Here is a 15,270-nt window from a genome sequence, read left to right as displayed (position 1 = left end):
GCCTATGGCTGGAGGTCTGCGGCAAGCTCAGCACATAGGAATGTGGTCTTGTGCGTCCGAAAGTTCTGCAGTCCCTTCCAGTCAGCGCTTGTTTCTCAGGCCTAGAAGCAGCACTCCCCTGTTTGCAGCTCCTTCATGAGTGCCAATAACAACCCTGAATTAGTTTTTGCTATGTCTCTCAGCAGTCTGTCCTCCACACAATCATCATGGGTCCTGCTGCTACGGTTGTGTCCTGTGACTCTGCAAATACCAGAGGATCGTTCACCCTGTGCTTGCAACACTCATGACAGTAGTGCAGAGCTGTGCAGGCTCCACACATCTGTCAGAGATGGTGGACAGTGTGAAGTGCTACTTGGGTTTGTGGGATTTTTAAGATAAGGCATGAAATTGGGTATGGATGGTATTATGGGATGGCAAAAGTTGCATGATAGGAACTTGACCCCTTGCTTCCAGTCACCCCTGTGTGACTTGTTTCTAGCCCATCATGGATTTCCAAAATTTTCCAAAAGACAATGTGCCAGATGACGGCAAGTTGCACATTGGGATACATACTCATGGTTTGACCACACTGTGCATTGATGCAAGCCCTCCTGATGCCTACACGCAGTGCCGGTGCAAGGAGCCAAGTCTATACAAGTGATATACTACCTGTGACAGCTCTGTGCTGATGTAATTTATGTCTGCTAACTTCAGTGGACTCTGTCTTAGGTTGATGACAGACAGGGTTTTTCCGTCACTGTAGGAAATCCACCCCCTTGGGAGTTGATAACTAGGTTGATTGAAGAATTCTAGCAGTGGATACATGGGGGCTTAAGTCATCTTAGCTAGATCCCTGAGGGGATGTGACATTTTCACACCCCTGAGCAACATAGCTAGATATGTTTTAGACGTTGACCAGGCCTAAGCATGTATATATTCCTGTGTGGAGACTGATTTAACTAAATTAGTGCATCTTTCTTGTGTAGAAAAGGTCTCAGTTGTTTGAAAAATGTGGGTTCAAATTTCCAGCTTGAGGAAAAGAAGAGAATGACTGTCTTTCTCCCCTCCCTACCCCCCACTTTTGGCTGGCTAAGGAGGGAGGACAGCGGAGTAATTACTTACACTAGTTAGAAGTAATTGGCCAGTTAATGTAAACCTAACATTTTTTGTAGCATACTTAGAGTGGTGAATTAATATATTATATACCTGTGCTTTTTGGCTGGTTCTGAAATATGGCCATTGGCCTCAGGACTTGCAGTGGATCAGAGTTGTACAGATAGCTGGCATAACTTTCGATGGCATATCAACTGGTTTTATATGTAAAAAAAATCTTGCCATGTGACTTCTGACAAGGAGAACTGAATGAACCTGGTGCAGTTGTGGATTTCAAAGATAAAATGTCTCTCTTTCCACCCTCTGGAATCTTCAAAGTGAAATTTTATTATATAATTGGCAATATGTTAGTCCTAGATTTAGTGGATTAAGTGATTGGAAATGCTCCAGTAATTTAGGTAAGCAAGAGGAGGCGTTGATTCATTTTGCTAATCTTCTGTAATAAAGAGGAGTTATTTTGTTTGCCTCATTTCAGGACAACACCATCTTATTCTTGAGAGGCTGCAAAGAGCTGGGGCTTAAAGAATCTCAACTTTTTGACCCGGGTGACCTTCAGGACACATCAAACAGAATAGCAGTCAAGTAAGTCCAATACCAGTTTATAGTTAGGGCCTTAGCACTGTGGCTATGTGTGGTTTAACTGTAAGTGTTTACGGTTGAACAAAAATGACTGTAGATACTGACATTCATGTAAAATAGAGGGACAAGCTAAGCTTTCAGAATCCACATTGCTGCCTAGACTAGACGTTCTGTTCAGAAATTCCCCCTCAGAGGAAGAAGCTAGTTTTCTTTATTTTCAGTGATATCAAACACAAAAGCTTTCAAATGCTGGAGCAATGCTAATAAAAGCATTGTTCAAAAAGCACATAACATTCTCTTCTATCTATTTTGTTAGAGCACTATGTGAATTTAAAAAATCCCGAGCCTTGTTATTGCAGATTAAACTGTTTTCAAGATGCTTTATAGGACTCCAATCAGTAATTTTGATCTACTTATTGAAGGTTCTTGCGAAACTAAGACCTTTCCGGGTAGAGAAAGCTGCAGTCTGTTTATTCTTCAAAATGAACAATGAACAATCTTGCAAAATATTTCATTTGACCCTGGAACTTCTGTATAAACTGTGAGGATGAGGTATCACAGTTGAAACCCAGTTTACTGCATGTAAAAGCTTCCTGCAGCAAAGTGCATAGATTATTGCTGATTATATTATCAATCTATCTGGCCTCCATTAAAGTTGTGAGGTACTCAGACACTAATTTTATGATCTTCAACACCTCTGTGAAGCAGGGACGTATTATTCCCATTTCACAGTTGGGGAGCTGAGGCAGCAGGAGAGTAAGTGACTTGCCCAAGGTTACACAGGAAGACTGTGGGAGAGTGACTTGAACCTAGGTCTCCCAATTCCCAGGCTAGCACCTTAGCAACTGGACCATTGTGTCTTTCAAGGATGGTCCCATCAAGAGAAATTAGGGGAATATGAGGTGTAAAAGCAAATCATCTGGTCATAAATTTAACTGAGGGCTTGTCTACACTTAAAATGCTACAGTAGCCCAGCTGCAAAGCTGCAGTGTAGATGCTGCATGCGCCAACAGGAGGGGTTCTCCTGTTGGCGTAGGTAATCTGCCTTCTTGAGATGTGATTTATTTTTGTGCATTTTAAATGGAATGTGTTTTAGACATATGGTATTTTTGATCATTCAGCTATAAAAGTTATGATCTAATGCTTTAAAGAAATAGGCTGACTTTAATCAGGTTACATACATTTTTTTCATACTAAAATTGCAGTGGAAAAGAAAATATGAACAATATTTTTTTAGGGTGCAGGTACTGGAAGAAGAATGTTTTGAGAAAGTGGAAAATTATTTCAAGTTCCTTTATTTTTCAAGCTTTCAATATTTTCATAAATGTAAACAAACATTCTGGTTTCTGGCAGTCGGCTAAATTTGTCACCAGAGTGCACTTGCGTAGTTTGAAGTGAATTGGCTTTTAATTTTATTCTGGGGACAATCTCAACTAAACATTTGCAGTACATTTGTTTTATTTGTCTAATACCCAGAAGTGTTAGACACATTCCTTTTATCCTCAGTTCTCCAAGAAGTTTCTTGGCTAAAAATAAGTTGAATTTGAAGCGCGGTCATATAATTTCCCCGTTGTTTGTGTTTTCACAACCTTAAACTTCATGTAGGTTCCTAACTTATGACTTCCAGCCATATTGAAGGAATGTTGGCCAAGAAATAGATTGACTTTGCCCGAAAAGGGTGTTAGTCTTCAATGGGAGTGCTAAATATACATTCACAAAGCAGACTATAAATCTTCTTCTACGAGTGCACTAGAGGAGATTGTAGTTCACAATATCAGCTGTATTATTGTTTCATCTCCCTTCCGGTCTCTGCATGATGTTTATTTTCTTTGTGAGACTTGCTGTGGGGCAAGCCATGTTTATTTAAACATTTAGGGCTAAATTCTTCCTTGGTGTATGCATGTTCAACTCCTATTAAATCTGTTGGGTATTCGTAACATATTGGAGAACAAAATTTGACCCTTGGACTACAATAGAGTAGATTTTAGGGTTTAGGACTTTAATCTTCCTTGTGTACAAATCAGCAGCTCTATATTTCATTCTTGGCACTGGGACTTCTACAACATATTTTCTCTTTGCTGTTAAAGCATTGTAATTTAATGATTGCAGTAATGATTGCAAAATACTCCCACATTATGAATGAATGCACTACATCTTCCTAGCTTTCTTGTGTTTCCAACCAGCAGAAGCATCCTGCAGGCTTTTGTTAGGGGAACCACGTGACCTCCTGCATATACGCTCTTGGAAACAGTGTCTGGTTTCTGATTTTTCTTTTCTCTCTCTTTTTTGTGGGTGCATCCAGGAACATTGACAACAGTAGGAAGCTGAAAAATGTAAGTATTTAATTTGCAGTACTTTCTTCTCTGGATAATCCTGGCTTTGGACTGAGTTAGAATTTAGATTGTAAAAGCTAGTACTGTGATGCAAATCTGAAAAGTTCTTTTGTACATTAACCATGCATAGTTCATTGGAAACTAACTATAGTGCTACAAAGGCAGACCATCTCTGCAAACGAAGTAGAACTGTGTTAGTGTTGTTGTCTCTGACTAAATAAAGAAGTAAACAATTTAATCTCTTGACTACCAGTCTAATTTTGATTAACACCACTTAACACATCAAAATCTAGACTTTTTTTTGCCCTTTCTGAATGTACTAGGCATACAGTGATTATAATTTGGTTATACATTTGTGCAAAGCATCTCAAGAAGATAATACAATCAAAACTGCATTCACATTATGTGGATCTAAACTGTTGATTGTCATTTCCCATTTGACTTGCTAGCTGTCTCTTTGAGTTTCCAAAGTGCTGTGTATGTTTTCCAAGTAGGATGCATTGTAAAAAGCAGAGTAGGCTTAATTCTATTAAGTTTAACTTTTTGTTGATTTCAACCAGTGGCAGTAGTAATGATTTTGTAATGGTAAACTGAAGGGGAAAAAAAATGTCTGAACTTGGCTAGTCCCAGAGTTAGTTACACTAATAAAGGCAGGGCCGGCTCCAGGCACCAGCATTCCAAGCTGGTGCTTGGGGCGGCATTCTGCAAGGGGCGGCAGTCCCTATTGTTTTGCCCCCAAGCAGCGTGCCGAATTGCCGCCGCGGGCGGGGGGGGGGGGAGTCCGTGTGCCCTTAGGGCAGCACGCGCGTTTCCACGGTGGCGGCAATTCAGAAGCAGCAGCTTCTATGTTTAGCTGTCCAGGGCAGCTTCAGCTAAACATATAAGCTGCCGCCGCATTGCCGCCGCGGCGGAAACGCACCTGCCGCCCTAAGGGCACACGGACTGCCCCCGCCGCCCGCGGCGGCAATTCGGTGCACTGCTTGGGGCGGCGAAAACTGTAGAGCCGGCCCTGATTAAAGGCCAGGCAAACTGGCTTTACTGTCAACTACTGTAAATTCAATTTGTATTTGGCTGACATCCCCCTACAGTGGGGGAATAGCTCAGTGGTTTGAGCATTGGCCTGCTAAACCCAGGGTTGTGAGTTGAATCCTTGAGCGGCCCATTTAGGGAACTGGGGTAAAAAACTGACTGGGGATTGGTCCCGCTTTGAGCAGGGGGTTGGACTAGATGACCTCCTGAGGTCCCTTCCAACAATGATTCTATGAAATGCCAAGACCTTTCCTTTATAATTTTTCAAGCCAGCAATCATGATTACAGGTAAAAAGGACAGAATTATTTCATCCTGTCTTTCCTGTCATCACCAGAGTAATATCTTTATTTTCCAGCACACAAAGATACATGGGAATGTTTTCCTTCAATGGCATTTGGGGTGTCTGTCTCGCTTGAAATTGGCTAAAAGGTTTCATGTGGATGTGGTGGACTTAAAATTAACATTAAGAAGGATTAATAAAAGTGTCTTTCTATGTAATGAAGATATTTCATATGCATTATTCTGTACTCCAGACTGGCAGCCAGTCAGAATTGCTTGCAAAGGTGACATTTGTCTGGAAGTTTTTTCAACCCTGGATAAGGAGGAGATCAAATGATTGAGTGCTTGCAAAAATAATTGAACCTAGCATAAGCCTCATCTCATGACATAATTGGGTAGAAAAATGTATTAGACAGCTTCTTAGTTCTGAATAGTACTGGATCTGCAAGTATTTTTACTTTACTTGAGAGCATGTGCTGTGAACTGCTTTCACATGAATTTGTTATTCTGTGTTTAGTTAAATTTCAATTGCCATCAAATCTGGGCTTATTAATAAAACTGAAACACTTTCTTTAAAAGGTTTAAATTATAAGACACAAAGGGTCCAGAAAATGACTTTTTGTCTTTCTAAAAAATTAAGAGATTTTTAGCTTTCATGAAAGGTGTTGGATTTTGATAGCCTTGGGCAACTGAAATTCTCTATCCCCAGAACAGATACAGTCCTGCCAGTGCCAGAATAAGTTTCTCTTCTTGGCTCCATCATTGTATATATTCTTAACCTGGAGCAACTTCCTCAAGGGATGAGTATGTATATAAAGGTCTATAAGCTTAGGCCTTGGCCTTAGTTCTGATGGTGATTTTTTCATTGGGGTAGATGTCCAGTTGAAAGTTAGGTGAAACCATCAACTCATTCTGCCTAAGCTGCAGAAAAACTGCCAGATGGTCCAGGCTTTTATTTTTAGTATTGGTCTGGGTAATCTGGAGCCATTAAACTAGAGGTGAAATGCATTGAATCTTATCAGTAATATTGGGGTGGGTAGAAATTGAACTAGCCTTTCTCTTCTTCAAATAGACCCTGACATATTTGTTACAAACATTTTGTTGTTTATTTCCTTATGTATTTTAATTAAGGAACACCATTATTAGTAAGTAATATTTTCCTGCCACCCTTAACTTTATTTAGAAGCCTTCATTATTGGAAAGTAGTTCTTCTGAGCAATCTTCACTTTGGGAGTACTTTCGAATATTGTACCTAGTTTTTATTCTTGAGGTTTATTTTTGCTGCTTACTTTTCAGCCAGATGTGATGCAGCAGTAGGTTTTTATTAAAATGTTAGCAAGCTTAATGTATCTTTTTAATAAGCTGCAAATTCTATAAGATTATTTTACCTTTAATAGATGCTTCATGTATTTGTTATTAACCATTTAACCACCATCCCTTCCCGCTCCCCAGTGTGGAATACAGATTTAGAACAAATTCTCAAATCCACCAGTGATTCAGAGTTAAAAATAAATGAAGAGGTACTTAGGAAAAGTAAATTTAGCAAAGTAATTGTGTAGATTTTCAATTAATGTTTACTGATTTCTGCAGGTACTAGTTACCATTTATTGGCTGGGGAAAGCAGCAAACAGATGCACTTCATACAGTGGAGCAACACTGAACCTGAAGGAGTTTGAAGGATTGCTGGCACAGATGAGAAAGGTACCTTTTTTGTTAGCGTGTTTGAGGCTTTTAATTATTGAAGTTTGAAGTCCCACAAAAATTCTTTCTGATGTCTGTTGTAATGAAAACTAGAGGTGGATGGTGGGCTGGGGAGTGAGCTACTTAACTTTTTTGGAAAAGCTTCTGCTGATACTAAACAACTGTAAATACAGGCTTGGCCTTTTTGTGTGGGGGGGGTGGGGGAGACAGTTTTGCAGGTGGCACTAGTGATGCAGAAATTACCAGCAGTAGGACTTTGAAATGGTCATTTAGCATTATGCTTAGAGCTGAGTGAATAAGTGATGATTTGGTTCAGGAAAACTGGAGGTAAAAATTAGGAGGTAAACTGAAAAATCTGGAGGTAAAAATTAGGTTCGATTTAACCTGAAACAAACTTTTTTTGGTTTGTTTTGGGTTGAATGAAACATATTGTAAACATATTGGATTGTTTTCAGGTTTTTCACCCTTTTATTTGTTTGTCGTTTTTAATTGGCTACATTTTGAAATGAAATGCTGTGCCAAAACAAAAAGTCTAAACGTTTTGTTGCTAAATCATTAAAATGAACCATTTTGACTTTTTTTTTTTTGACCAGAACTATTTACTGAATTTGATCCAAATTTGCAAATACTTTTGGTGGCCTAAAAATGCATATTTTGGGGAATTTACTATTTGCTGAAAATATGTTGCCCAGCTCTTGTTAAAATGGTAATGTTCATAATTTGGTTTTTCTGATCTTTGCTTATGGCACACTGATCGACTGTTCTCAATAGAGAGACTTGCAGAGTGAGTCAGTGGACCTAGGGAGCATCAGATTAAAGAACATATTTGAACACACAGACTGTGGTGAACAATATTTCCCTCAGCCAGTTTTCAGTTGCACCACAAGTTTCATATCAAGATATGTCGTTTCAACAGGTGAAGAAAGGCAAAGTGGGTGGGGGAAGGGATTGTGTATGCACGTCACAGGTAGCAGAACCTTGATAATGTGTATTTTGTCAGACTCTAAATCTTGGATGAAAATGGTTGTCAGGGTTTGCAGGCCACTGTAGAGCAGAGCAGACCAGCCAGGTTCTGCTGCTGGGAAGAGGCCAGTGCAGAGGGTAGTAGCACCATTCCCATGGCCCAGTCAGGGCACTTACGGTAGGCTGCAACGGATGTTGATACGCCTCAACTTGCTGCTCCTGTGGTTCTGCTGGGGTCACCGGGATAGTGAATACGTAGTTAATGACATATTGGCACCTGGCACTCCAAATCTCTGGATTCTCCTCTTTCCCTTCCCAAAGTCTCCCACCACAGAAGTAGATTCTGCCACCCACTGCATCTCAGAAAGACTGTTGATTTTCCTCCCGTATAAAGCAGTCCATCCCACCATGGCTGGTTGCCTCTGCACTGCTGCCTGCTACTGATTCATCTGGAGCTCTTCTGACTATAGGATCCTGAGGGACCTGCATTAAACTGTCCCAGGAAATGAAGAACAACTTGACCAATATATTTCAGTTACTACATTCTAGTGGGATGAGGAAGCCTTTAGATAGACTGCCATCTTGGTTCTCTTCCTTTCTCTGGAGTTAACTTTCTTAGGGGAGCCCACAGCCTGTGTGTACCCAGCCACGGGAGCAAGTGAAGATGGCAAATTGCCTTGTTCTGCAGTGGAATGGGAAAAGGAGGGGGTCTTACTGGCAAAAGTCCTCTTCCTTCAGCAATAGGGCAATAGCAAATTTTTTTATATTTACGTGTGTGTGTAAATTACGTATATGGAGATAATAAATTCAGTTATAACTGTAGGATGTACCTGTGACTTCCTCACTGGCTTCCTGGTCCATTGCCCTGTGACTTAACTCTGTCATTGTAAAGTGCTGGGCAGCTTCAAAAACGACCTCTTTTTTAATTTTAATTCTGTACCAATCTACCAAGGGCTTGTTCTCTCCTTCTTCTCTGTCTCCCTCCCTCCACCACAAAAAAATTAAATTTGGGTAAGGCTTAAGGTTGGAAAAATTAAGCCCTACATCAGTGACAGCTTTTACCATACATAAAAATGTCATGGTTTCAGTGTTGTTTTGTAATTTTGTCAGGCTAGGAATGGGAGTTCTGTGTTTCTGGAAAGGGGAGATTCCGTGTACCTTCCCCTGGAAGGTCCTGAGATCTCAGCCCTTAAAAATGTGATACTTTGAGGTATATAAAGCACACTCAGCTCATTTTAAAAGGAGTTTTTGCCTTGCCGAACCCTATATAGTGGGACTCATGGTGACTGAGGTATCTGGCTCAGTGGGATACAAAAAAATCTCAGTAAAATACTTCAGAACTTTCTGAAACAGCCCTAAAATAGTCTTTCCTTCCTCTACTCTGTAGATGCTGCATACCTGATTGCGTCTGCAGGTATTATTGGCATTCATTTGGAATGACCTGAATGAATCATGGCTTTGCAGTCCCAACCCCAAAGAATTTGCAGTCTGAAAGACGCTTGAAGGGTGGGGAGATGGGCTCGGACAAAAAAAGCAGAGTAGTAAGGGTGCCATTTGGTACATGGGGGTGTTAGCTCCCCATGATGCATTTTTCATATATTTTTGAGGCCCTACTTGAATTGCAGGATGATTGTCAAAAAATTGCGCTGAGTTGCAGATCAGCCATGGAAAATTGTGGAAAAGTAATAATGGACCTTATTGTTGTGCTAACTACTTATTCTAAACAATCTGTTCCAACTTGCATTTAGCTGTCACACTGGGAGTACCTTTCCCAGACCTGAAGAAGAGCTCCGCATAAGCTTGAAAGCTTGTCTCTCTTACCGACAGAAGTTGGTCCAATGAAAGATATTACTTCACGCACCTTGTCCTTTTATGAAGAGGACAGATTGGAAGAAAGTCTAGAAGACTGTTGTGGGATAAGGGGATAAATGGTGTTTAAAAGCTGGTGTCGTTAAGAGGGAGGAGATGATAAGGAGGGAGGGGGCAAAATTCAGCAGGTCAAAGACAAGAACAAGAAACTTGAATTTGCTGCAGTGGAGGAGAGGGAGCCAATGAAGGGAATCTCCTAATGGTTGAATGTTTGTATCATCATAAACTTTTCAGTGTAGTAAACAAAGATATTAGTTGGATGGTACTATTATGACTGTTGCTAGTCCTGTATTTCTTACCTTGCCTTCCCACTACTTCTTTATGCCCCACATCAATTCTCCTGGAGTTATTTTGTGGTTGAATTTTAAGAAGTTTGTTGTTGTAATTTAGAACATTTTAACTATGTTGTGCAGCACTCCATTAATTTAGTTTAGGCTGGATGGCAAGAGCACTTCTTTATAAATGAAGGGTTACACTGGCACAGTTCCATTGAATTTAAAAATGGCATTGACAGCAAGTGACATTTCAGTATGTGCTAGTAGTACCTCCATTGAAATCCTTTTTTAACTTCAGTCAGTTTTTTATTTTATTTGTTTTAACCTATTTTACTGCATACTCATCCAGTTTTTAATCTGAAAAATGTAAACAGTTAATCCATAGAGCACTTTGAATGTATTCAGTAGTTTGAAAAGGAATATATAAAAGTGACTGGGAAAGAGGTTTTAAATTTGGCATTTGTATCCCTTTTACTACCGCAAGGTTATGCGTTGATTTTTGCCAGATGAGTATGAGAGACCAGTGCATTATGGTATGCTATGAGATTATCTTTTCAAAAAGTGTCACAGTACAGACGTAAATGATACTTAGAGTGGTTACTATCCAGTAGATACCTGCTCTAATTTTGAGTGTGTGTTATCTGTAATAGCCAGTAACAGTAATCTTTTGGGAGAATGAGGTGCCAACAGGAAAGCTAAATAGTACATGTTTACAAGAGAATTACTACAGTCTATTGTGCCATCTCTTGTACGCTTCCTTACTTTTACCTGTAGCTGCCAGTAATTAAAAAGTAAACTAAATTAACGTTAACGGGTTAATAAAATAGGGAATTTTGTAATCTGTTCATTCACACTTCATTCAGGGTTTTAAAGAATTGAAACAGCTGAAGAATGTGTTTTTCAGCCTGTACTTTCGAGTAGTTCATCTGATTTCTATCCCTCTTGCTATTGAGCGTTTCCATGACTTTCAAACATTATTTTAAGAAAATGGAAGCTTGCCAGAGGATTGAATATAGCTGATTGGTATGTAGAGATGGGGAGCTTTTTCTGAATCTGGATTTGGAAAAGATTTCAGATAGTTTTGAAGAAAAGGGCAAAGAGGATCTTGAGAGGATGTAATCTTTGTTCTTTGAGCTGTATACTTAATATAGATTTTAGGAAGACAGAGGTGGTATATGTTGAACAGTGTGTGTGTACATATATCATCCTTAAACAAGGGATAAGGGAGGAAAACCCCATAGAATTAAATTACTACTTGTTAACATATTTTAAATTAAAAAATAAAACAAAACTTGAGTATATTCCCAGTTTGTGTACTCTCTGACTATTGGCATTACTGTGATTTTGCTTGGCCTTAAGGAACCTTTGGTGCTGGACATACTGTGGTATTTTGGCAGCAAGTTATTTAGTGGCTCTAATTAACTCTTCTGCCTGGAAAGTCTACAAGACACGAGTTTCTAGTCTTTCCTTTTCCCTCTGAGCCTCTCCCTTTGAATATTGAACTTTTGATTGATATTATGATGCTCCCCTTCTCAGCTGCTCTTTCTGCCGTAATTCTCCTATGCTAAGGAGGTTGTTGACTTTATTGTACCATGATGTTGATTGATATGATCACTGGCAATACTAATAATGACAACAGTAGCCGTAGAGGGCAATGGGAGCTACTCTCCACTCAGTTATCGAGCTCCAATTATCTGTAGCCCATAGGTATTGGAAAGTTTAAAATTAATATTTTAAGTGTGTCAGGAAAAAGTTTCACATTCCAATCTTTTCAGATTGAAAAATGTCAGTCTGATGATGTCACCCACATCACTTGAGTTTTTCAGTGACAGTCTGGCGGAGAAAAAAAACATAGAGGTTTATCTTTTGAGTAAGAGAGTAGTTATTTTTGCTTTTCTCAGCCTGTGCTATTGTAATTAATGTTAAGAAACTGGCTGAAACAAGGGATTTATTATAATGCAAGGGTGAGGATGGCTTCCATTGACCTTTCCCTCTGCTGGAGTTTCAGAGTTTTAGTATGTGCTGCTTGCGCTGGAAAGAATTTATAATCACAGGGCTGTCAAAGACAACCATTGTTCTCACTGCTCTGAACATGTGGGTCAGCTACAAGTGCTTTCATATCCCCCAGAGCCAGGAGCTGGCAAAGAGTAAAGAGCACGACTGAATTCTTCTGAGGCATCAGGAAAAGCATTTTGCATATTTTTCATTGCTGATTGCTTTAGAAAGACATCCCTCTTTCATAACAGGAATTTCTCTTCAAGGTACAGGGAGACTGGGACACACTGCTTCATTATTTTGCCGAGCTGAGGCGACAACAAATGCTGCCTGCTGGTGTCCCAGCCAGATACAATAGATAGATTGGGGGAATTAATCTGGAGAATAGTGAGCTTATCCCCAACTCAGCCATGAGGTCAAATTTATAATGCCTTTGCCAGTGTGCTATGGACTATGGAAGACCAGTCAAGTTTCAGGTTTATTTCAATTTTGATAGTTTTATTAACCTGCCTATTGGAACTGTATTTCAAATAACTCTATTAATCCAAAGCATGTGTGTTCCTCTTAATCGGTATGAAAAGAGATTTTATTGCAATCTCATGTTTTTGATTTGAAAGCAAAAAAAAAAAAAAAAAAGCTATGGTTGAGGGAAGAGATTTTAGTGGCTTAGAAAGATACTTTGTACTCAGATGCATAGTGGATCTCATTTTTGTGTCACTGGCTTTTTTTTGAAGAGGTACCGTCTGTATTTCCATGTAGGAAACTGAAGATATTGAGAGCCCCAAACGCAACATTCGTGACAGTGGTTATATTGATTGTTGGGACTCTGAACGCAGCGATTCCCTTTCCCCCCCTCGCCACGGCAGAGATGATTCCTTTGACAGTCTGGATTCATTTGGTTCCCGCTCACAGCAGACACCGTCTCCAGATGTAGTGCTCAGAGGAAGCAGCGATGGTAAGTTTCGGTCATAACAAGACACATGCAAAACATTGAATGTGTCACCTAGTGCTTTCAGTGCAAAGGCAGCCATTCAAAAGCTGGATGCAATTTCTGAATCATGATGTCTCCTGTGAATTGGTAAAAGAAACTTTCTTTGAATGCAGATTTTTGTTTCTTGGGTCTTTAGATAATTTTGCCAGCAATTTATTTGAAATCTACCTCAGTTACTATAACGTAGTATAGTAAAATGAGTTATACCATACAAGTGTAATTTATGACATGGTGTTTCTCTGGGTTATGGGGTAGCAGACACAGTGTACAGATGCACATCAGCTCATAAGCTAGGCTGGAGCAAGAACTAAGAATGCAAAAGGGGGGCAAATGTTGAAAAAATCAAATGCCCTATAAATAAACTGGTCGTCTAAGAGGAAAAGGAAACCTCTTGGAAACTGTTGATACCTAGGAGAGTTTTGAAGTGCAGTCTTATGAAAATACAGTTATGGCAATTCTTGGCAAGATATTCAGCATTTAAGAAACTGAGTGACTTGATGTCCTTGCACCCCCTGTCAGCCAGGGCATGCAGCTCCTGACCTTCAGCATGGCTGCTGCTTCAGTCTTTGCCGTCCGTATGTGTCCAGTTGTCAATATGGGGGACTGTGAATATGAGCAAGTGTCCTCTAGGAAGTAGACTTTGAGCTTGTCTTAAGCCTGATTCTAGCTCAAAGCTTCTAGAAGAGAAATGCATTCTCTTCAGCCTGCCTCACAGAACGCTCTAGGCTAGCTGCTCAGTTACTTCCATGATAAGCATGACGTAATTGCCTGGATAGTATGTTCTCCAAATCCATCATTTCTATTCAATCATCCTCACTGTTAAAAATATTAATTTTAATTTACAGACTGGGGGGGGGGGCAGATTCTGAGGTAAAATTCAGCCTCTTCACTCCTCTTGGGCAGCACAAAAGAAACTGGTTCTGATCCTAACTGGCCAGCTGAGATTCCCTGTGGTGTTGGGAACTCTGTGCTGGTTAAAGCTGGCAGTCAGTTCTTACACCATTAAAATATGTTAACTAGAACCAGTAAGCAGCTGCACTAACGGGGTCTATGGTTAGCATCTCCATTTGGGAGTTGGCTTGATGTCCTCACCCAGGCACTGGACTCTGCAAGAAGGAACAGAGAAGAATATTTAGCAGTCTCTTAAATTTTATAGTAGAACTATAGACAGACTGACAAACAGAAGAGTACAGCTACCCCTTGTGCACAAATAAATAAAATACCATACTTGGCCATCTGTGGCACTAGACATGTTGCTTGTTCCCTTCATGCAGCCAGAGAGGCCCCTTGAACTACTGCTTCAAATGTCAGGAGCAGGGAATACTGGTCAGACTCATCCCCAGAGCCCGCATCCCCCCCGGAGCCTGCAACCCTTCCCGCACCCCAACCCTCTGTCCCAGCTTTGACCCCCCTCCCGCCCTCCAAACTCCTTGGTCCCAGCCCAGTGCACCCTCCTACGCCCCAAACTCCTCATCCCCAACCCCACTCCAGAGCCCACCCCCCCAATCAGAGCTCTTACCCCCTCCTGCACCGCAACTCCAATTTAGTGAGCATTCATGGCCTGCCATACAATTTCTATTCCCAGATGTGGCCTCAGGCCAAAAAGTTTTCCCACCCCTGCACTACAGCCTTGTCCTGCCGATGTAAATGCCTTACTGCACTGACATCATAACTCCACCTCCATGAAAGATATAGGACTTACGTTGGTGCAGTTAGGATGATGCAGTGTCCATGTAGACACTGCATTATTTACATTGGATGTTGGCTGTCTTTTCAAGAAAGCTGGGCTTCTAGAGCCAGGCTGTCGCCTGCTCCCAGCTGGGCTGCTACCCGGAGGCTCCCCACTCCCTGGTCAGGGAGGCAAGAAGCCTGGGCAGATGCCCCGTCCACTGCTGGCCAGGAGCAGTGAGGTGAGAAACATGGGAGGAGGGGGCGCTACGCAGAGGGCTGTCAGCCCCCCACATTGCCCCTCTTCAGTTGGTGGAAGCACTCCTTGTGAGGACGCGCACCACTGACAGAAGGAGGGAAATGTAGACATCAGCCACCACAATAATTACTGCGGTGGCTAGAAGTTGACCTAACATGGGTTGGCTTAGGGCTGTAGTGTAGACATGCCCTGAGTCTCTTAGTTTACAATTGTCCAAAGTCATGCCTAACCTATGG

General features: G+C 40.9%; 1 protein-coding gene across 4 annotated transcripts in view; it reads left to right on the top strand.

Moving 5' to 3' along the window:
* LIMCH1 (LIM and calponin homology domains 1) overlaps nucleotides 1-15,270 on the top strand; it is a 307,869-nt gene that overhangs the window by 179,564 nt on the left and 113,035 nt on the right. For 3 of the 4 annotated variants that reach the window (XM_045018682.1, XM_045018681.1, XM_045018684.1), the window contains exons 4-7: nucleotides 1,568-1,674; nucleotides 3,974-4,004; nucleotides 6,904-7,014; nucleotides 12,876-13,071. In XM_045018682.1, coding sequence (XP_044874617.1) covers nucleotides 1,568-1,674; nucleotides 3,974-4,004; nucleotides 6,904-7,014; nucleotides 12,876-13,071 — 445 coding nt within the window. Of the gene's footprint in view, nucleotides 1-1,567; nucleotides 1,675-3,973; nucleotides 4,005-6,903; nucleotides 7,015-12,110; nucleotides 12,593-12,875; nucleotides 13,072-15,270 lie in introns of those variants that run through there. The other variant, XM_045018683.1, reaches the window with a different exon arrangement.

This window comes from Mauremys mutica, chromosome 5 (genome assembly GCF_020497125.1).
Source record: "Mauremys mutica isolate MM-2020 ecotype Southern chromosome 5, ASM2049712v1, whole genome shotgun sequence".
Lineage (NCBI taxonomy): Eukaryota > Metazoa > Chordata > Testudines > Geoemydidae > Mauremys > Mauremys mutica.
Note: the sequence above shows the minus strand (reverse complement) of the source record. Positions and strands in the feature narration are given on the sequence as shown.